This window comes from Sus scrofa, chromosome 1 (assembly GCF_000003025.6).
Source record: "Sus scrofa isolate TJ Tabasco breed Duroc chromosome 1, Sscrofa11.1, whole genome shotgun sequence".
Lineage (NCBI taxonomy): Eukaryota > Metazoa > Chordata > Mammalia > Artiodactyla > Suidae > Sus > Sus scrofa.
Genome location: NC_010443.5, coordinates 71305263 through 71328646, shown reverse-complemented (window position 1 = coordinate 71328646; position 23384 = coordinate 71305263). Strand labels below are relative to the sequence as shown.

General features: G+C 41.5%; 1 protein-coding gene and 1 long non-coding RNA gene across 4 annotated transcripts in view; one reads left to right on the top strand and one right to left on the bottom strand.

The window, feature by feature from the left end:
- BVES (blood vessel epicardial substance) overlaps positions 1–12293 on the top strand; it is a 43902-nt gene extending 31609 nt beyond the window's left edge. Inside the window, exon 8 of one of the 3 annotated variants that reach the window (XM_021087483.1) lies at positions 10475–12293. In XM_021087483.1, coding sequence (XP_020943142.1) covers positions 10475–10599 — 125 coding nt within the window. In that variant the 3' untranslated portion in view covers positions 10600–12293. 3 annotated transcript variants of the gene reach the window in all.
- Positions 16051–18241, bottom strand: LOC110256964. The gene is made up of 3 exons (XR_002339057.1): positions 17445–18241; positions 17085–17242; positions 16051–16234 (listed from the first exon to the last, which is right to left on the bottom strand). It is a non-coding gene; the product is annotated as an uncharacterized LOC110256964 (long non-coding RNA).

The following is a 23384-nucleotide window of genomic DNA, read 5'->3' as shown; positions in this document are numbered from 1 at the left end:
AGAAGTAACAACACTGAATCCTTAATTTCTAGGCCACCAGGGAACTCTATGGCTATTGTTTTTTTCTTAAAAAAGTTTTTTTTTTCCTGTACTCAGGACAGTTTAGATTGAAAACCACAAATCCCTATTTGAGCACAAGTCCCATTTCCTTTATTTGCCTTTGCTATGAGCGATGATGAATTTTAATAAATTTTCTAATGATTTAGGTCATTGCCTTCCCTAGATCATATTAATTAACTCATTTTACTGACTTTTTACAACGGGATTATGACATTCTAGGCACAGATATAAGACCTTTACAAGTGTTAGTCATGTAATCCTCTTAATAACTATATGAAGTAGATGGCATTATTATGATTCCTGTTTTATAGACTGAGAAATCAAGGCACACAGAAGTGAAGTAACCCACCCAAGGTCACACAGATAGGCTACATTTCCATTTGAGCAGATATGCCAATTTGAGGTTGTGTTTGGTATGTTTGCCGTCGCCCTGTGAAAAAGGATGCAAAGAATGTACCTGGGAGATTCTCCATGCTGTGCTAAGAGGCAGAATTGTCTTCTTGGATTGTTTTAATAGAGGCTGATTTTACAGCCTTTACAGACTTTACATCAGTAATTGTCTCTCTAGAAACAGTATTTTAATTGACCATAGATGTTTGCAAGTAAACAATTTTTGTGTATGTACAACAAACACATTAGCTCTGCCAAAGTCTAGCCCTGCATAATTATGATCTTTTAATGTTGGAAGATGTGGTTGTGGGTCATGGCATCTCCCCAGATATATGTCAATAACTACATAGGTAATTAATAAGTGACAGTTATTATATGTAACTAGTTGTTCGCCCACACACGCCAAAAAAGCCCAGCCGTAGAAAAGAATTTGCAACAACATGGATGGATTTGGAAGGTGTTATGCCAAGTGAAATAGAGGAAGACAGATACTATATGATATCACTTATATCTGGACTCTAAAAAATACAACTAGTAATATAAAAAAAAAGAAACAGATTTATAGATGTGGAGAACAAACTAGTGGTTACCAGTGAGGAGAGGCAAAGGAGGAGGGGGAAATTAGGGGTAGGAGACTACGAGGTGCAAACTATTATGTATAAGATAAACTACAAGGATATATTGTATAGCACAGAAATACAGCTAACATTTTATAATAACAATAAATGCAGATTGGAGAGACAAGATGGCAGAGTAGAAGGACTCAAGCTCACCTCTTCTCATGAAAACACCAAAATTACAACTAACTGCTGAACAGCCATCAACAAAATAGACCAGAAGCTACCAAAAAAGATACCCTACTCCCAAAGACAAAGAAAAAGCCACATCAAGATGGTAGGAGGGGCACTTTTGCAATATAAGCAATCCCATACCTGCCAGGTGGATGACCCACAGACTGGAAAATAACTGCTTCACAGAGGTTCACCCACAGGAGTGAGAGTTCTGAACTTCCTATCATGTTTCCCAGCCTGGGGGTCTGGCATTGGGAAGAGGAGTCCTGGAACATTTGGCATTGAAGGCCAATGGCGCTTGAGGGCAGGAGCACCATAGGACTGGGGGAAACAGAGACTCCGCTCTTGGAGGGCTCACATAGAGTTTCATGTGTACTGGGTTCCAGGGCAAAGCAGGGACTCCATAAGAGTCAGCGTCAGACCTACCTGAGGGTCTCCTAGGAAAGCAGGGGTTGGCTGTGGCTCACCATGGGGGCAGGACATTAGTGGTGGAGGGAATATCCCAGGGAATAATCATCAGCATGAGCTCCCCTGAAGGTGGCCATTTGGAAAAAATTGGCCCTTCTCATCAGGCCTGAGAAGCCCCAGGCCAAACAGCAAACAAGGTGTAAATACCTTCAACAAACAGGCTGTCTAAAGTCTTCCCAGGCACACAGCTGCCTCTAATTACACCCAGAGACAAAGTCTCACCCACCAGAGGGGCAAGAGTTAGCTTCACCTACCAGCAGTCAGGCACCAGTCCCTCCCATCAGGAAGCCTGCCACAAGCCCCTGTGTCAACTTCATCTACAAGGGAGCAGACACAAGAAGCAAGTGAGGCTATAACCCTGTAGCCTGCAAAAAAGAGACCATACAAAAATCTATACAAAATGAAAAGGCAGGAGTTCCCGTCGTGGCGCAGTGGTTAACGAATCCGACTAGGAACCATGAGGTTGCGGGTTCAATCCCTGGCCTTGCTCAGTGGGTTGACGATCCGGCGATGCCGTGAGCTGTGGTGTAGGTTGCAGGCGCGGCTCAGATCCCACGTTGCTGTGGCTCTGATGTAGGCCGGTGGCTACGGCTCCAATTAGACCCCTAGCCTGGGAATCTCCATATGCCGTGGGCATGGCCCTAGAAAAGGCAAAAAGACAAAAAAAAAAGAAAAGAAAAGGCAGAGAAATATGAACCAGATGAAAGAACGAGAAAAAAAAAATAGCTAAGTGATCTGGAGATGAATAACCTACATGAATAAGACTTTAGCATAATGATAGTAAAGATGATTCAAGATCTTGGAGGAAAAAAACTGGAGGCAGGATCAATAAATTACAGGAAATGTTTAAAATGAAATAGAAGATTTAAAGAATAAATAAGCAGAAATGAACAACACAATAATCAAAATGAAAAATTCACTGGAAGGAACCAACAGCAGAATACAGGAGGCAGAAGAACAAATAAGCAAGGTGGAAAACAGACTGATGGAAATCACTGACGAGGAACAGAATAAAGAAAAAAGAATAAAAAGAAAAGACAGTCTAAGAGAACTCTGGGACTTTAAGCACACTAACATTCGCATTGTAGGGGTACCAGAGGAAGAGAGAAAAAGGGCCAGAGAAACTATTTGAAGAGATAATAGCTGCAAGTTTCCCTAACATGGGAAAGGAATCATTCACTCAAATCCAGGAAGCATAACGAATACCATATGGAATAAAGCCAAAGAGGAACACCCCAAGACACACATTAATCAAAATGACCAAAATTGAAGACAAAGTATGGAAATCAGTTAGGGAAAAGCAACAAATACCATACAAGGGAACCTCAATAAGGTTATCAGCTGATTTTTCAGCAGAAATTCTGCAGGCCAGAAGGGAGTGACATGATATATTTAAAGTGATGAAAGGAAAAAGCATACAACCGAGATATTCTAACCAGCAAGGGTCTCATTCACATTTGAAGGAGACGTCAGAAACTTTACAGACAAGCAAAAGCTAAGAGAATTCAGCACCATCAAACCAGCTTTATAACAAATAATGAAGGAACTGCTCTAGGTGGAAAAGAAAAGGCCACAACTAGAAACAAGAAAATTACAATTTAGAAGATTTGCTAGTAAAGGCAAACATATAGCAAAGATAGAAAATAATCCAGACACAAATATGATATTAAAACCAGCAATCATGAGAAGAGGAGGGTACAAATACAGGGTACTGGAAATGCATTTGCAGTTAAGAGACAAGCAACATAAAACAATCCTGTGTGTGTGTGTGTGTGTGTGTGTATACACACTCCTATATCAAAACCTCATGGTACCTGTAAACCAAAAATCTATAGTAGATTCACACACAAATAAGAAAAAGCAATCCAAACACAACGCTAAAAGTCATCAAACCACAAGAGAAGAGAATAAAAGAAGGGAAGAAAAAAGACCAACAGACCAAATCCAGAAACAATTAACAAAATGTCCATAATAACATACATATCAGGGTTCCCTTCGTGGCTCAGCAGTTAACGAACCCGACTAGGATCCATGAGGATGCAGGTTCGATCCCTGGCCTTGCTCAGTGGGTTAATGATCCAGTGTTGCCACGATCTGTACTGTAGGTCACAGACATGGCTTGGATCCTGCATTGCTGTGGCTGTGGTATAGGCCAGCAGCTGTAGCTCCAATTCAACCCCTAGCCTTGGAATTTCCATGTGCCACAAGTATGGCCCTAAAAAGCAAAAAAAAAAAAAAAAAAAGAGAGAGAGAGAGAGAGAACATACATATCAATAATTGCCTTAAATGTTAATGGGCTTAATGCTCCAACCAAAAGACATAGACTGGCTGAATGGATACAAAAACAAAAACAATGTCCATATATATACTGTCTATAAGAGACCCAATTCAGTTCTAGAGACACATACAGACCGAAAATGAGGATGGAAAAAGATGTTCCATGCAAACAGAAATCAAAAGAAAGTTGGAGTAGCAATACTTATACCAGACAAAATAGAATTTAAAGATGGTTACAAGAGACAAAGACATTACATAATGATAAAAGGATCAATCCAAGAAGATATAACAATTGTAAATACATATGCATCCAACATAGGAGCACCTCAATATATAAGGTAACTGCTGATAACTATAAAATGAAAAATAGACAATTACACAATAATAGTGGGGGACTTTAACACCCCACTCACAGTAATGGACAAATCATCCCAACAGAAGATCAAGGAAACACAGGCCTTAAATGACACATTAGGCCAGATGGACTTAATAGATATTTTTAGAACATCCCATCCAAAAGCACCAGAAAAGCACCAGAAAAGCACCAGAATACACACTCTTCTCAAGTGCATACAAAACATTTTCCAAGATAGATCACATTCTGGGCCACAAATCAAGCCTTAGTAGAGTTAAGAAAACTGAAATAATATCAAGCATCTTTTCTGACTACAACAATACAGTAGAAATCAATGATAAGAAAAAAAATTGGAAAAAATACAAACATGTAGAGACTAAACATTATGCTACTAAATAACCAATGGATCACTGAAGAAATCAAAGAGAATATCAAACAATATCTAGAGACAAATTAAAATGAAAACACAACAATCCAAAACCTATGGGATTCAGCAAAAGCAGTTCTAAGAGGGAAGTTTATAGCAATACAAGCCTACCTCAGGAAACAAGAAAAACCTTACATCTAAAGCAACTAGAGAAATAAGAAGAAACAAAATCCAAAGTTAGCAGAAGGAAAGAAAACATAAATATCAGAGCAGAAATAAATGAAATAGAAATGAAGAAAGTAATAGAAAAGACCAATGAAACTAAAAGCTGGTTCTTTGAAAAGATCAACAAAATTGACAAACCTTTAGCCAGACACATCAAGAAAAAAAAGGGAGAGGGGCTCAAATCAATAAAATTAGAAATGAAAATGGAGAAATTACAATGGACATCACAGAAATGCAAAGGATCATAAGAGACTACTGCAAGCAACCATATGCCAATAAAATGGACAACCTAGAAAAAATGGGCAAATTCTCAGAATGGTACAATATTCCAAGACTGAACCAGGAAGAAATGGAAAAGATGAACAGAACTTCAAGTACTGAAATTGAAACTGTGATTTAAAAACTTCTAACACACAAATGTCCAGGACCAGATGGCTTCACAGGTAAATTCTATCAAACATTTAGAAAAGCATTAATGCTTATCCTCTGAAACTATTCTAAAAAATTGCAGAGGAAGGAATACTCGCAAACTCATTATGTAGCCACTACCACCCTGATACCAAAACCAGTCAAAGAAACCACAAAAAAAGAAAACTGCAAGCTAACATCATTCATAAACATAGATGCGAAAATCCTCAACAAAATACCAGCAGATTGAATCCAGTAATACATTAAAAGGATCATACACCATGATCAAGTGGGATTTATCCCAGGGATGCAAAGTTTTTCAATATCTATAAATCAATCAGTGTGATACACCACATTAACAAACTGAAGGATTAAAAAAATATATGACTATCCCAATAGATGAGGAAAAAATTTTTTGACAAAATCCAACATCCATTTAGATTAAAAAAAACCCTCCAGAAAGTGGGCATAAATGGAACCTACCTCAACATAATAAAGGCCATACATGACAAACCCTCAGTTAACATCATTCTCAACAGTGAAAAAGCTAAAAGCATGTCCTCTAAAATCAGGAACAAGACAGGGATAGTCACTCTCACCACTTTTATTCAACATGTTTTGGAAGTCTTAGCCATGGCAATCAGAAAAGAAAAAGAAATAAAAGGAATCCAAATTGGAAAAGAAGAAGTAAACTATCACAATTTGCAGATAACATGATACTATACATAGAAAATCCTAAAGACACTACCAGAAAACTGTTAGAGCTCATCAGTGAATTTGGTAAAGTTGCAGGATACAAAATTGATACACAGAAATTGACTGCATTTCTACATACTAACAATGAAAGATGAGAAAGAGAAATTAAGGAAACCATCCTATTTACCATTGCATCAAAAAGAATAAAATGCCTAGGAATAAACCTACCTAAAGAGACAAAAGACCTGTACTCTAAAAACTTTTAAGACTTTGATGAAAGAAGATGACACAAACAGATGGAACAATATACAATAATCTTGGATTAGAAGAATCAATATTGTCAAAATAGCTATACTACCCAAGGTAATCTACAGAGTCAATGCAATCCCTTTCAAATTATCAATAGCATTTTTCACAGAACTAGATCAAAAAATTTTAAATGTATATGGAAACACAAAAGACCTAGAGTAACCAACCAAAGCAATACTGAGAAAGAAAAACAGAGCTGGAAGAATCAGGCTCCCTGACTTCAGACTATACCACAAAGCTATAGTCATCAAAAACAGTATGGTACCAGCACAAATACAGACATATAGATCATTGGAACAGGACAGAAAGCCCAGAAATAAACCCTCACACCTATGGTGAACAATCCACGACAAAGGAGGCAAGAATATACAATGAAGAAAAGACAGTCTCTTCAATAAGAGTGATGGGAAAACTGGGCAGCTCCATGTGAAAGAATGATATTAGAACCTTCTCTAACACCATACCAAAAATAAACTCAAAATGGATTAAAGACCTAAATGTAAAATCAGAAATTATAAAATTCTTAGAGGAAAATATAGGTAGAACACTCTCTGACATAAAGCTGTGGCAATATCTTTTCAGATCTTTTACTTTCTTCGAGTAATGACAATGAAAAAAGTAAACAAAATGGGATCTAATTAAACTTAAAAGTTTTTGCACAGCAAAGGAAACCATAAACAAAATAATTAGACAACCCACAGAATGGGAGAAAATATTTGCAAATGAAGTGGCTGACGAGGAATTAATCTCCAAAATATACAACATCTCCTGTGGCTCAATTAAAAAAAAAAAAAACCATCAAAAAATGGACGGAAGATCTAAACAGACAATTCTCCAAAGAAGACCTACAGATGGCAAAAAAAAAAAAAAGAAAGAAAAAAAACACATGAAAAAATGCTCAACATCACTAATTATTAGAGAAATGAAAATCAAAACTACTATGAGGCACCACCTTACACCAGCCAGAATGGCCACCATCAAAAAGTCTACAAACAATGAATACTGGAGAGGGTGCAGGGAAAAGGGAAACACCTACACCATTGGTGGGAATGTAAATTGATACATTTTACACTTTGTTAAACAGTATAGAGATTCCTCAAAAAACAAAAAATAGGGAGTTCCTGTCATGGCTCAGTGGTTAACCAACCTGACTAGTATCCATGAGGATATGGGTTAGATTCCTGGCCTTGCTCAGTGGGTCAAGGATCCAGCATGGCTGTGAGCTGTGATGTAGGTGGCAGACGTGGCTCAGATCCTGCATTGCTGTGGCTGTGGTGTAGGCCGGCAGCTGTAGCTCAGATTTGACCCCTAACCTGGGAACTTCCATATGCCACAGGTGCAGCCCTAAAAAGACAAAAAAAAAAACCCTGCCATATAATCCAGCAATCCCACTCCCAGGCATCTATCGAGAGAAAACCATAATTCAAAGATACATACACCTCAGTGCTCATTGCAGCACTGTTTACGATAGCTAAGACCTGGAAGCAACCTAAACGTCCATCAACAGAGGAACAGACAGAGGATGTGGTAGGTATATGCAATGGAATATTACTCAGCCTTAAAAAAGAATGAAATAATGCCATTTGCAGCAACATGGGTGGATTTAGAAACTATCATACCAAGTGAAGTTAGACAGTGAAGACAAACATCATGTGATATTGCTTATATGTGGACTCTAATAAAGGATACAAATAAACTTATTTGCAGAATAGAAACAGATTCACAGACTTTGAAACAAACTTATTGTTACTAAAGGGGACAGGTGGGGAGGGGAGGGATGGACTGGGGATTTGGGATTGGCATATGTGCACTGAGGTATATGGGATGACTGGCCAACAGGGACCTGCTATGTAGCATAAGGAATTCTACCCAATGTTCTGTGATAATCTATATGGGAAAAGAATCTGAAAAAGAATGATTTGTGTATGTATAACTGAATCATTTTGTTGTACAGCAGAAATTATCACGACATTGTAAGTCAACTATACTTCAATAAAACTTTAAAAAATGAAAAAAAAAATAGAGTATAACCTTTAAAAATTGTGAATATTGTATACCTTAATTTATATAACATTGTACATCAACTATTCCTCAATAACGTTAACAAAAAAAATGTGAACATTTATGTAATGATGTTTCTCTAACTGGAAAACAGTGATAAATGTTGTATTTCCCAAGAGACTTCTTAAATTAAAATAAGAACATGTAAACAAATCATGTCTTGCTAAATATGATATTAACATTCTCTCTCAACAATGGTGACTTTGCTTATGAAATTGTCAGTGGAAGGAACACACAGAGCCCCCAAGTATGTACATATAAGGCCGCCCAAAGTCAGTTTCCCAGGTATCTTTATCCTGATCTCAAAATTCTATCTAAATATAAGCAATGTCATATGCTTTTTATCCAGATGAATAAAGATGAAATAAAATATGTGTATATATATATATAAGTGATATCTATGTATTCCTTCCACATATAAGTGATATATATATATATAGAAAAAATAATAAGTGACAGTGACATTTTCTATGTACCCAGCCAAGCACATGCGATGATTATTTTGTTTAGTCCTCTCTCCAACCCCATGAAGCAGGCCCTGTGAATGCCTCTTTTCCAAAGATATGGACACAGGCCTGGAGAGGTTTAGCAGTGCAGGAAAGGCACACCACACAGCAGGGATGTGAACCCTGGAAGTGTCTGCTGAGTCTCTGGCCTTGGCCCCCCGGGGCCCCTGTATATATGTGGAGCTCACCCCAGGCCTTGCCCCTCCTTCTGGCTGACTGCTCTCTGGGCGGCCTGGCCCTGCATCTGCTGCGGACTCTTGCCAGGGATTAATAGCTGATCTTGATAATTTCTTATAAACCATTCTGCTTCCTGTCCTTTGCTCTATTGCAAGTGCTTGAAAAGTCAGATTTCACTCATTACGCCTCCGTCATCAACCTTACTCCTTTGCGGATTGATCGTATTGCTAACAGACCCCGCCCTGCTGGAGTGCAGAGCAAGAATGCAGCACAGGTGTGGGTGGGGCCGAGAAAGACCTGGACAAAGCGGAGCCTGACACAGAATGTGGAACTGTGTGGAGGAGAGTTGGCGTGTGTGGTGACATTAGGCACTTTGACACGCTTTTGCACCTATTTATAATAACTTGTACTCCTACTTTTAGGAAGTATATTTTCTACATCAATCATGGTGTCCTAAATAAGCATTTGGTGAATGCATGGATGAATGAGGGATGGAATGAATGAGTTATGTTTGGTTCCTTGGATGTAAGGGCATATGCTACAAGGGCCTGTGGATCTGCTGTTCTTTGGGGTAGTATTTTCTTGCTTGGCTCCTTCCTCCTGTGAGTCTCCATTCTCCCCCCCTCCAAATCCTCCCCCCACTCTCTCTCCCACAAGAGTCCAGGGAGTGGTGGCAAGAAGTGTTCTCTTAACTGGTTAGGTTCTGTGGTTTTAGAGTAGAACCATTCTTCAGGGAAATTAGGAGTTAAATCAGCCTTGAGGGACTTGCACCACCATGTATGTTATTAATGTACCAATGTATGTTCTGAGCTCTAAGCTCAGAACCCACTGGGGCAACCCGCTGGGAATTGCATTTGTTTGAGATGCTTACACCAGCCAGACACCTGCAGTGGAATCCCCTCTACATCTGTCCTCGCCACTGAGAATGGCTCCTTAACTTTGCTGGCCTGGCAGGACATATGGTCCACACCAAGGTCCTTGATATTTGCAGGGCCACCTACCTAGTCCTGTCCAAAATATCCAAAAGACATTAGTTTATGCTAAAAGGCCCTTGGTATTTGGTCTTGTCCAAAATGATTTGGCATGGATGTTTTGCAAGGGGCCATGTATCAAGGACTTTTTGGCATGAGCCAAATTTACTCATGAATATTTTGGATAGGACCACATTCCAGAGACCTTTTGGTGTGGATCAAACGTCTGCACACCCTTTATTGTCTTCTTGAAATGCTGGATTGAAAATACAATATTTAGGGAAATGGCATTCCTGGTGCCAGCTACAATTCCCAGAGAGTTTTCGTTTTCAGCTGGAGTTTATCTTTGATGTTTCACACCAGCATCAGGGCAGGTGTCCACTGAGTGGTTTTCCTTTCTGTGTCTCTGACAGATGTGCCATCCCCACACCAGCGAGCCTCTGCCAAGATGAAGCCAATAGAAGAAGGAGTGGAGGATGACGATGAGGTCTTTGAACCAGAGACTCCAAATACATTCAAAGTTCGCCAATTGCCTTGATCTGGAGAGAGGATTCAAGTTACCAAGAAGGAAACTCTCTTGAAGAGATCCTGAAAAATACCAGCACTTTTTCACGGCTTTTAGATTTTTCTGCTTTAACACACCCAGCCTGGTAGAGTCTGAGGGCAGGAACATGATGGAGATTCAAAAATGGGAAGGTTGGGAGTTCCCTGGTGGCCTAGCAGTTAAGGACCTGGCATTGTCATAACTGGCAAGGGTTTGATCCCTAGCCTGGGAACTTCCCCATGCCATGCACATGGCAAAATAAAAAAAAATGGGGGAGGGAGGTATCTCTGCTGTCTTCACTGGTCAGCTTTTTGTTTTACTGAGCCTTCTGACTAAACCTAGTGCTATTTTTGAGAGAGATATTTTCACAGTATTTTCTAGATATATTATCACTTAACTTAAAATCTTAGCGCTTTGTCATCGCAAATGCCTTCACTTTCTCCTTCCAAGTTATTGTGGGTTTTCTTCAGAGATGATTTTTTTTCTGCCACGGCAGTGGGGTTGTCTGTGTGATCATTTTAACAAGGTCAATCTGAAATCGAGGCTGAGGTAACATCTAAAGGCAGGGACTCTCAGGCTTTGTTGACTCTTTCGGATGGAAAAGTTTAAAGAAAGATGTGATGTCACTCATGCAGATTTTTCTCTCAGGCCGGACACGTACCGGATCGCCTCACTTAGGTGGGCCCTGTGTGGGTGGCTTGATAATGGACAAAACTCGTCAGACTTTGCTCACATCTCCCTTGTAGAGCGATGTTCATAAGCGGGGCTGAAACCTAAAGAAGGATGACAGATGGAAGCTGTTCTGAGCTCAGCGCCGGCCTTCGGCTAAACCAACTCACTGGCCATGTGGAGCCATCTGGCCCCACATGCTGCTGCAGGAAGCACGTTACTTGGGGCAGGATGATTGAGGAGTCAAGGGGCCAATCAAGTGGCCCAGGATGACAGGGCCATCAGAGCCACTGCACTCTTTTGTTGCTCTTCTGACGTTTCAGATTATTCCTCCAGGGCCATGGCTGTTTGTTCTGATGTGTCCGGGTGTGGGGTACCAAGGCCGGACACATGGACACAGCGGTGGGCAGCTAGTCCACCACAGGCCTGTGTGAGCACCAGCCTAGCTAGTGCCGTGAGGGCCTTAACTCCAGAAATGATGGTATTTGGGAAATTAGCAGTTTGCTTGAATCGTCAGGCTGGTCAGTGTGACGGTGGCACTTGGCCAGGCCACCCACGGGGGGAAGCCCCCTGATGGGCTGTGCCCCACTTACCCCCACTGACTTTTATTTTGGTCAGTGGGGGTACCAACATACCACTGGTACCAATGTTGAAGCAGTCCCCTGTGATGTTAAATAGCCAAGAAAAGTTGCAAATGAGATTATTTTCAGGTGAGCTGAGCCAAAAGCATCTTTTGCCAAGAGGTGATTTCTGTTAGAGAAGATATTAAAAAAAAAAAAAAAAAAAGCTACTCTAGGGTCACCTCATTTTCCTAAACTCATTTTTAAAAGCCAGTCATTTTAGTCATTTCACTGGAGTTAAATTTACATGCTTGGTCACTCACTGAGAAAACTTGCCCAGACTGGATATCCAGCTCTGAATGTATTTATCACATGTGGGCTTATTAACCTCACAGTAGAACGGCTGACTTCACTTTACTGCTATCATGGTCTCTTCTATTTGCTAAAGTGTCATTTTATTTTGGGGGAAATGAAATGAAAGAATGACTTTGCCTTGACTTTAAGACTGTAAAGAGATGGGAGCATGAACCTTCTGGTTCTGCACCTCAGTCATGTGCATATGGTACAATGGTGTTCAAACTGCTTTCCTTTAACTGGGGGGGGGTGAGGTCACGTGGCCCAATGAGTTTACACATGCGTATGACTAATTTGCAAAGCCACTCTATAGAGTCATTAGATAGTGCATCCTTCTGAATAATTTTAGATTCTACTAAAGCCAGGTTTTTGATGCTCAGTGAGTCCACAGAACCTTAACGGTTTCTCACCCCGACCCATCTTCAGGTCTCACTTTATCAACCTCAGGCAGCAGAGAGGGTCGTCTCTACTGATGAACGTGAATGTGTTTGGAGGTTATTTTCTCTAGTGCTGAGAATAAACATGTTTAAAAGCGCACTGCTAAAATGTAGGTGATGTGAAGTCATTTACCGTTTTTATTAAAATGTATATGTGTGTTTTGTGCCATTGAGGATGAAGATTGTAATCTCTAGATTAGGAATCTTCAAAGAACCACTTAGCCTGAATAGGAAACACAAAACTATTTTTAAATACATCCCTCTGAGGAGGACAATGAGACTCAGAGAAAAGGAGCCGAAGCCATTGAGTAGCCCTCCCACTGGATTTGACAGCAAAGAAGCATAACAGCGCAAAAAAGATCTCCTGTGAGTGAGTTAACAAGTGTATCTTTGTATAATGAACACATAGAGAAAAAACATGTTTGCTGCCAAAGCCACCAATAATGCTTCCTGTGTTTTTTGTCATTCATTGAGCCGTGTGACCAAGGTTCAGAAAGCGATGTGCAAAAACTATTCTGTATATTACCCCAAATCTATGTTTAAATGTAACATCGTCTGCTGTATGAATCTGGAGTGTAACATTTATACCAGAATGTATGTCATTTATAATATTTTGAAAGCCCTCATAAATATTTATATTTATAAAATAATAGCACAGGCCCTATGTAGCTCCCTTGTGATGTTTATAGATCTTTGATTGGTCATAATGGGTGCTCTATGATTCTTCTTCTCCCTATGGTTCAGTTTCACTTTAATCATCGGGTACCTTTGTGCTCTGCTGCCGACAGCGTGCTGGGTCAACTGGGAGATGTCACCACCTTCCTGTCTGGTTCTCCTTCCACATACCTGAGGCTTTTCTGATTGTATAACTGGGAGCTGCCGATTCCTGCCTCCCAGGTCCTATCGTGGCCCCAAAGTCAGAGTCACTTGGATGCTGGAAAAAAAGGTTGGGAGAGTGGATGCAGCCTGTACACTCTGCCCTGTCCTCGGTTTGCTCACGTGATGACCTTGCCACCTGTGAAGGTCTCATGCTCGTGGGTGGTGGCACCCAGCTGAGCACTTGGGCATGCTGGTCAGTCCCGACCTTTGGGGACTGGCCCTCTTCCGTGAAGACCTCTTCTTGCAGTGTGAAGGATCAACCATATTATTTTTTTAATCCATTTCCTTGATCATTTCTAAAGCTGCTCTTCAGAAACTTGCCATGCTTCCCTTCCCTCTCCATCCCTTGTCTCCCAAGCTCTTTTCCTAATTATCCCTAATTAGAGTGGTTAGAAATTCCCACCCATGCAGTTCAGATTCCCAAGGATGTGAAGGGATGGACACTGTAGCAAACTCTAAGTAGCCCAGTGCTCATCCTACATCACCTACTGATGGCAGCCTGGTTGGGTCGCCGCAGACCCCCAGACACCTGCATGGAATGACATCTTATAAGAGAAATTTAAGAAACCCACTTTAAGTACTATTTACAGGTGAATTTTCTGATATACCTGCAACCCAGTTTTAAAGTGCATGAGGAGGTGCCTCATTAGCGTGGTAGGTAGACTGTCAAAATCCTAGAGTACATGAGTATTTGTGACTACTTTATACAGATATGCTATTTACAGGAGAGGCATTCTTTCTGCTTTTAGGTGCCATTTACATTGATACCATTTTACTTTATATGAAATTTACATTTTGTTGGAAGAGAGCCTTATAGTTTAAAATATCTTCATATGGTCATTTGATCAAATAAATTTCTTCCGTGGAAAATGTGCATGTTTTTTATTTCATTTCTCTGACATGTAGTTGGTTTCTTCTAACGTCATGCCCAGAGGTTCAAGGATCTTCAGAGGTGATGGGAATTGCCCATGCGGATGTGCCGAGCATGCTCTTGGGTTAGTTCCACATCATTTTGGAGGTCCGAAATCTTGCCACCTTTGGCTGTGAAGAGAAGGGGCCACCAGGCAGTAATTGAGAAGTCTCCAGAGTTCCTCTGTGTGGGTAGATTAACCCACTGTATTCGAAACCTCTTCTGGTTTCATAAGTTTCAGCAATGCACAGAGTCACATGAAAGAAGCAGAAAACGTCTGTGTGGGGCAGTCTTTCTACTCAGGGAGAAACCCATGTTTTCCTCATCACCTGTGCTCAGGGTGGGACAGGGAACTGCACAGCCCGCCTCTTGGCACTTGATCGTAGGTCTTTGACATCTAATAAATTTGCCCTCATCAGCCTCCAAACTGGACTCAGCTGGAAGGGTCCTCTTATGCTACTAGTAAAGGAATTAATCCTCTGGCTCAGGAAGCTGTGTCACTAGCCCTAAGGTCTGGTTCTGAGCCCTGAACTTCTTGCTGAGCCTGCTTTGGGGCCAATCCCCCTTACCTGGTTTGTGCTATGAGATCTACGAGTTCCCATTTACATCCACATGGGGGTGTCTTCTGTGGACAGATGTAGGTACAACCCACCCGGTGGAAAAATCAACAGGATTTGGCTTCAGATTTGTGGGGACAGAGGTGATGGTAAGACAGGGAGCCTTTCAGAGGTTCTCTGGCCAGAGTTACTGCTGGCCACTCTCCAGCGAGGACCAGACTTGAGTGGAGAGACTGAGCGTGTTTTCTTCAAGCTGAGTTTGAGGGGTCTTCGAGGGAGCAGAGAGGTGTCAAGTAGGCAGGTGGGTGAGTAAATCTGGAACTCAGTCAAGGGGCCAAGGCTAAAGATACAGATTTCAGAGTTGAAGATGGCACCATGAGCTTGACAGCTTCCCAGTATATAAAAAGTTTTCTAAGGTTTTGTGTTTGTGTATGTGTGTGGGTGCATGTGTGATGAATAAATATGAATGGATACACCACATCAATATTTCCTTGCTGCAGCAACATGGATGGCCTAGAGATTCTCATACTAAGTGAGGTAAGTCAGAGAATAATCAATATTATATGATATCACTTATACGTGAAATTTAAAATGTGGCACAGATGAACTTATTTACAAAACAGAAACACTCACAGACATAGGAAACTTATGGTTACCAAAGGGGAAAGGGGGTGTGGGAGGATAAATCAGGAGTTTGGGATTAGCAGACACGAACTACTATACCTAAAATAGATAAACAATCATGTCCTACTATAAAAAATAAAACCATGTTCTTGCTATTTAGTAGGTACAGGCATATCCCCACTGACTTTCAGCCCCTCCCAGCTGCCTCCCTCACCCTGTCACTAAAGCACCTATGACTTGCCGGCTGGCAGCTAAGATCTCGGCTTTTCTTCCCCTGTCTACCTGGCCCAGCTGCTTGGTGCAGCCAGGACTCTGCATCACTGGGCTGGCTCGGGATTTCACCCTCTAACTTCTTGCAGGACAGACCAGCAGAAGCAAACATGGTTTGGATGTCACTAAACTACCTTCCAGCTGATTAAATGAAGCCCCACAAGGATAACCGGGTTCTTAAAAGGAGTCTTCAGGGGGACATGATCAGAGCCATTTACCTCTTGGTACTTCTCTGCCAATGATGAAAACTTTCCAAGCTGCTCCAGTTCATTGGTGGTTATGTGGAATTAGGCCATCTGTGCCGAGATGACAAAGGTGAGACACGGAGTCCCCAAGAAGAAGCTCAGACTGATGGGTGGCGGTGCTGCCCTGGGAATAGGACAACCAGTTGGTCAGCTGCTCTGAATCCATCTCTCAGAGAAGGGTTTGTGTTATCTCAGAGACCACAGCAATCTTCTTCAATGTGCTTCCCACCATGTTTTTCTCATCTGACCTCTTTTTTTGGTTGTTGTTTCATTCTGCATATTTTTTAAACTAAGAATTTCTGCTGTACAGCATGGTGACCCAGTTGTACATAGGTATATATATTCTTTTTCTCATTATCTTCCATCATGGTCTATCCCAAGAGACTGGATATAGTTCCCTGTGGTCCTATACAATACGACCTCATTGCTTATCCATTCTAAATGTAATAATTTGCATCTACTAACCCCAAACTCCCAGTCCATCCCACTCCCTTCCCCCTCCTGCTTGGTAACCACAAGTCTGTTCTCCACGTCCATGAGTCAGTTTCTATAGTATAGATAGGTTCATTGGTGCCATATTTTATATTCCATATCTAAGTGATGATACGGCATTTGTCTTTCTGACTTAGTATGAGAATCTCTAGTTGCATCCACATTGCTGCAAATGGCATTATTTTGTTCTTTTTATGGCTGAGTAATATTCCATTATATACATATGTACCACACCCTCTTTATCCATTCATCTGACGACAGTCATTTGATCCCTTTCAATTCTTCTCCCTATTAGTACTGACACATTTTGCTACAAGAATAATTACAATAGAATGTGATGTGGTAATAATAGCTGCCTATCGAGTGCCTGCTATTTACCAGAGGCAGTTACAGACATTTAAAACACACCACTTAGTATTTTCACAAAAATCCTGGCAGGTGGGTAAGGCAATAGAACTGAAGCTCAGATCGGTTGACTTTACCACGAAAGCCCAGCTAGGAGAAGGTCGGGATCCCGTTCCAGATCTCTGGCCTGCAGACCTGCTCACTCTGCGGCTCTTTCCAACCCCCTTCCTCAGGAAGCCTGCAGCTCCTGTCTTATTCTCAACTTCCTGCCTCAGGCTATCAAGGAGCTTCCATGCTGAAATTTAAAAATATAATGCTTTTTAGTTTTTGTAGAAAAAAAATGTATTTTTTAAGGGAGAGACTCTTTTAGAAAAAAAAGAGAAGCTAACATTTGATATTGACCTTTAAAACAATCTACCCGCTGCCACAGGTGTGGCCCTAAAATGCATTAAAAAACAAATCTATCTGCTCGTGTGAAAATGTGGGGTCCTACTTACCTGTTGCCCTCAAAAGATTTCTCGTCTCTCGTCTCCCTTGACCTCTTCAGCAAGTCATTTCCCCTTTTAAAGCCGCTGTGCCCTTGCGTGCCTTCCAGAACCGTCCCAAACATGACAGAACGTACGTGTTCCTTCTCATCCTCTTTTCCCCTTGGTTGCCATGTTGAATCCTTAAGGTTTCTGGACTCCTTGACAACCACAGTCCTCATAAAGAGCCAGAGCATGGATGCCAGCAGGACCTGAGGGACAGGCAGAGCAGGGGACCCTTCCCAAGGCCCCTTCTGCTCACAGGATTAATGTCCACGGGCCAGGGGCCCGGCTCATAGGCTTAGTCTCTCTGGATCTGCCTGACCTGGACAAGTGGCCCCAGGGAGCAGCAGGCAGGGAGAGGAGGCTGTTGGCGCATTTCTGAGGTAGCTGAGGGTGGAAAACCCTCGCGTTAGGTTAAGTAAGGCACTCCAGGAGGTGAAGAGAAGGAAGAATGCCTTCAGCTGTGGTTGTTTTGAAAGAATTCCCATGGTGACCATGTGAGAGCTAAGAGCAGATGGGTGGAGGTACATGGAGCCCAAGATGGGTAAGTTTTGACACCAGAAGGTCTTCTAGACCACAGATTGTGAGGTGGGGGGTGAAGTTCTCAAACATGCAGGAGATGTGTGTTCCTGATGCGGTTTGATGGCTAAAGGATGACAGCTTGTGTCTGCTTCTGGGCCCTCAGTGTCACCTGTAAAATGAGGTCAGACCAGGTGAAGGTTCTTCCGGTTCTGGTGCCTGAATTTAATTCCCAGGGTGCGGGCTTCTTAAGGGCTGACATGGTGTCTCTTTTCCCCTCATGTTCCTTGTGATCCAAGTGAATCACGACTTGTTTTGTTTTGTTGGATTGGGCTGAGGATAATTTGGGGGTTCGGCAGAGGCTCACCTGCCATCTTCCTATCCAGGCTGCCCCCCGTCCTCGGCGTGTCCTCACAAATGCCGCCTCAGTTTGAAGTTGTGAGAGTACCACAGCTATCAAGACCCAGGTCTTCTGGAGTTCCCGTCATGGCACATTGGAAATGAATCCAACTAGGAACCCTGAGGTTTCGGGTTCGATCCCCGGCCTCGCTCAGTGGGTTAAGGATCCGGCATTGCTATGAGCTGTGGTGTAGGTCACCAGACGTGATTTGGATCTGGCGTTGCTGTGGCTCTGGCGTAGGCTGGTGGCTACAGCTCAGATTCAACCCCTAGCCTGGGAACCTCCATATGCTGCAGGTGCGGCCCTAAAAAGACAAAAAGACAAAAAAAAAAAAAAAAAGACCCATGTCCTTCCAGGTCCTTTATCACCAAGTGTTCACAGTTTTTCCTTGTATATCATTTAAAGGATTTTTCAGAAGTTGTTCTCAAAGCAGTCAGCTTGCTGAAAACCCCTCTTCAGCCCTTCTGGAATGGCATGGATTGACGTTTCCCTTTGCCAGGGACAACATTGTGGGATTTTGGAATAGATAGATAAAGTTCAACTCATCGAGAAGTTCTCAAACTTGAGCAAGTATCAGAATCACCTGGAGGCTCCTTAAAGCCCAACTCGCTAGGCTCCACCCCCTGAGTCTGATTCAGTTCATGGGGTAGGGCCCAAACACTGCTCTTCTAGTCGGTTCCCAGATAAGGGTGATGCCATTAAGGCACCACACTTTGAAGTCCCTGTAATTAGCCCCAACCCCTTTAAGAGGGTATGGCTGAGAAGCCTGAACCCAAGAAAAACCAGAACTCAGGGATCCTCAATCATAATCCAATGACTTTCAGTCATAAGCAAATTGCCTTTTTTTTTTTTTTTGGCTCTAGGCCAATAGTTCCCAAAGTTTTAATGAAAGAGTCACTTAGGAAACCAGGTAAAAATCTGGCCCCAGGAACTCAATACACCTAGAACAGGGAGTGGTAACTCTGGCTTCACAGTGGAGTCAGAGATTCTTGAGTAATGTATCTGGGCTTCAGGAGTCGTAAAAACTCCCCAGGTGACTCAAATGGGTAGTAAATTTGAGAAGCTCTGGTCTGGAGGAAGGTCGGCAATCCTCACTAGTACAGGCATCCCAGGTAATTCAGCTGTAGCTGTGGGCTGGTCCAGACTTTGCAGGTGAAACCTTTCCTGGTCTTGCTCCTGCTTTAGGAGACACAAAACCACAGAAGTGTTAGTGTGAGGTTTGAAGCGTGACAAGCAGAAGCAGGCAGCATAGGGGGAAATGTTTAGACCAAAGCAAAGGGAGGCCGTCCTGGCGTGTGATATTTTTCCTGTATATACCAATGTTTATTTTTGGAACATTGCTTCTTTTTTACTGAGATGTAATTGACCTATAACTTATTAATTTCAGGTATAAAACAATGGTTTGATATTTGTATGTATTGCAAAACGATCACCAAAATATGTCTGGTTAACCTCTGTTACCGCACAGTTACAAAACTTTTTCCTTATGATGAGAACTTTTAAGATCTATTCTTTAACAACTTTCAAATATGAAGACAGCATTATTAGCTATAGTTACCATGCTATACATCACATTTCCATGACTTTCTAATTATACCTTTGAAAAGGTTTGCACCTTTTGAACACTGTTGGTGTATGATTTTGATCCTTTTAACTCCCTTACTTCCTTTGGCTTCCTATAGCTTCCTAAATTACAGAGTGAGAAAGATGCTAACTACCTGGTTTTGGTGTTCAGGAGAAAAGAATAATTAGAATGAGAATTTTGAGGTGAATTTTCTAGCTCCAAGCTTGGCTATGTGGCCTGAGCAGTAAATGGTAAAGCCCAACTGTATATTCCTTTGTAATATAGGCATAGTAATTTCTGCCATCTTTTCCTTGGAAGGGTTTTGTCAGAACCAAATTTCAAAGCCCATGTTAACTATAAAGCATTATAAAAGTGAAAGCTGTAATTATGTTAACCAATGACATATAAATGGAAGCTCGAGGTAAAAGAAATATCTTCACTAAATTATGTCTGGGAATTCTCTGGGAACTTGTATCTAATTTGTCCTCGCCTCTTGGTGTGCACACACAAACCTTAAATCCAGAACACCTGGGGGTGATGATGTGTGCATTTTCACAAGATACGGTTTCCTCTCAGATAATGGGAGCACAGACAGACTTAGAAATGTGTCTAAGTGAGAAAGACAACTTCAAATTTTTAAGTACTAAAATCCCAAACAAAAAATTTGGAAGGCTTGGAGTTCCCTTGTGGTGTAACGAGTTAAGGATCCAGCGTTGTCACTGCAGCGTCTTGGGTTGCTGCCATGGCATAGGTTCAGTCCCTGGCCAGAGGACTTGCATGTGCCTCAGGCACTGTCCCCCACCAAAAAATTTAGAAGTCTTGTATTTCTTATAGATTGAAAGGTAGATGAGAATTTATGGGGTAGTAATGCACTGTGAGTACTTAATATTATACAGGTGTTTACAGTTGTGAATTTTTTCTAATTACAAGAAGACCTAGAAAAATTCTGATAAAATATTTTGTCCTAGACAAGTTATTACTATCACTATCCCTTCAGTGTCATGGACTTCATATTAACAGTCTCTGTCTTGTGCAAAAGAGCCTATTAAGTCATTACATAACTATGGATTTTCCTGGATAAATTTATTATTCAGGTGAAATACTCATTCAAATATGTGGGTAGCTCTGAACTGCTGTAAAATTGTTTGAGAGTAAGTGAAGGGTGCCCTCTAGTGGCAGCATGCATAACCGAAATGTGCGGTCTTTAATCAGAATTATTAAACAACATTTCTAGTTTCTTGAGTCAAACTTTCATCTTTTTTTTTTTTGTCTTTTTTTGTTGTTGTTGTTGTTGCTATTTCTTGGGCCGCTCCCGTGGCATATGGAGGTTCCCAGGCTAGGGGTCCAATCGGAGCTGTAACCACCGGCCTACGCCAGAGCCACAGCAACGCGGGATCCGAGCTGCGTCTGCAACCTACATCATCTTTTTTTTAATTAAAGTACAGCTTATCTGAAATGTTGTTCCAATTCATATGTTCATCTTAACCATAAAGACTTTTTACATTTCGAAAGTCCCATTGAACAAGGACTCCATTAGAGCACACATTTTAATTATTTTATATTATTTAGTTTATCTTTTACAGAGGCCTAAAGAAAATTCTAATTGAGACAGTGTACCATTTATATATATTTTATGGCTGCACTGTGGCATATGAAGCTTCCGGCCAGGGACTGAATCTGAGCTGCAGCTGCAACCTACACTGCAAGGCTGGAAACTTCAACCTAATGTGCCAGGCCAGGGATCAAACTCACACCTCTGCAATGATCCAAGCTGCTGAAGTTGATTTCTTAACCCACTGCACCATGGTAGGAACTCCAGAAATTTCTAATTAAAAAGCAGCACTGTAGGAGTTCATGTCGTGGCTCAGCGGGTTAAGAGCCCAACTAATATCCGTGAGGACTTGGGTTTTATCCATGGCCTCGCTCAGTGGGTTACAGATCTGGCATTGCTGTGGCTGTGGTGTAGGCCTGCAGCTCCTATTTGACCCCTAGCCTGGGAACTTCCATATGCCACACTTGCGGCCAAAAAGCAAAAAATAAAAATGAAAAGCAGAACTGTAGGTTGTTAATATGGCACTTCCAAATGGAATCTCTTAAATAATGTGATCTTGGCCCAGAGTTTTTTGTTGCTTATTTGTTTTGGTTTTGAGTGCTGTTGGGTATTGTGTTGGAACATTTAAACCTTGTGCTGGGATTCTGATGGACTTATTACATCTTCTGTGGCAGGTTTTGGGAATAACCATCCAGGATGATCCAGTGTAACCCTACAAAAGATAGACTATTGGGCCAAATGACATTTCAGGGTCCTCTTTGACCATTATGTTCTATGTGAAATTCTCCCTGGAAATCTGATACGTCTCCCTTTTACTGCTGTGCAGTGTTCACAAAATGAAAATACATGCCTAGAGAAGTAGAGTGAGCTAGCGCATCTCCAGAATGCTTCTCCAACAGTTGCTCCTACTTCAGCCGCTTCTTTGTATTTTTCAAATTTTCTACCATGAGAAAGTTTATTTTGGTCATAATTAGATTTTACTATTGTAGTTTTAAATGGATTGCTCTGGGTGAATGGCAGAAGCAAAGTTAACACAGGAATGGCAAACTAATATCTGGACTAGTTAATGACAATTATCTGTACAGAGTTAATTTCACCAAGACATGAAAGAATTATGGAGTTCCTGTCGTGGCTCAGTGGGTTAAGAACCTGACATAGTACCCATGAGGATGTGGGTTCAATCCCTGGCCTCGTTTGGTGGGTTAAGGATCCAGTGTTGCCAAGAGCTGTGGGGAGGGTGTTCAGCTCTGGTGTTCCTGTGGCTATTGCTGTGGTGTAGGCCCCTAGCCTGGGAACATCCATATGCGCAGGTGCAGCCCTAAAAAGAAAAGAAAAAAAAAGACATGAGAGAATTTGAAGAGCCCAATGCGGAGATAAATGTAGTGACTTGAATATGTGACATAATCTAAATGAAAGAAGTAAAAAGTAGGGCTAGAAGGAATGAGGCCACATTCTGAGAAGAAAATGTGGACGACAAGACCACATGTCAATAATACATGTATTTGAACTAAGTCAAACCTAGATATGGTTTGGAGTTCCCTGGTGATTCCGTAGGTTAAGGATCCGGCCTTATCACTGCAGTGGCTCAGGCCGCTTCTGCTATTGTGAGAGTTCAATATCTGGCCAGGGAGTTTTTGCATGCTGTGGGTGCAGCTAAAAGAAAAAGCAAAACAAATGTAAATATGGTTTGAGTTTTGCATGAAATTGTCTTCCCCTATACTCTGATTTTGCAGTATTGCTGCTGCTATAATACTTAGGTATGAGTCCAGTTTTTCTGACAATAGCAGACTGAACTATGTCATTTAGGAGTAAGCAAAAACCCCAAGGCTAGTTAGTATCCTAAAGAATTTTTACCACCTGGAGCAGGCAGATAGC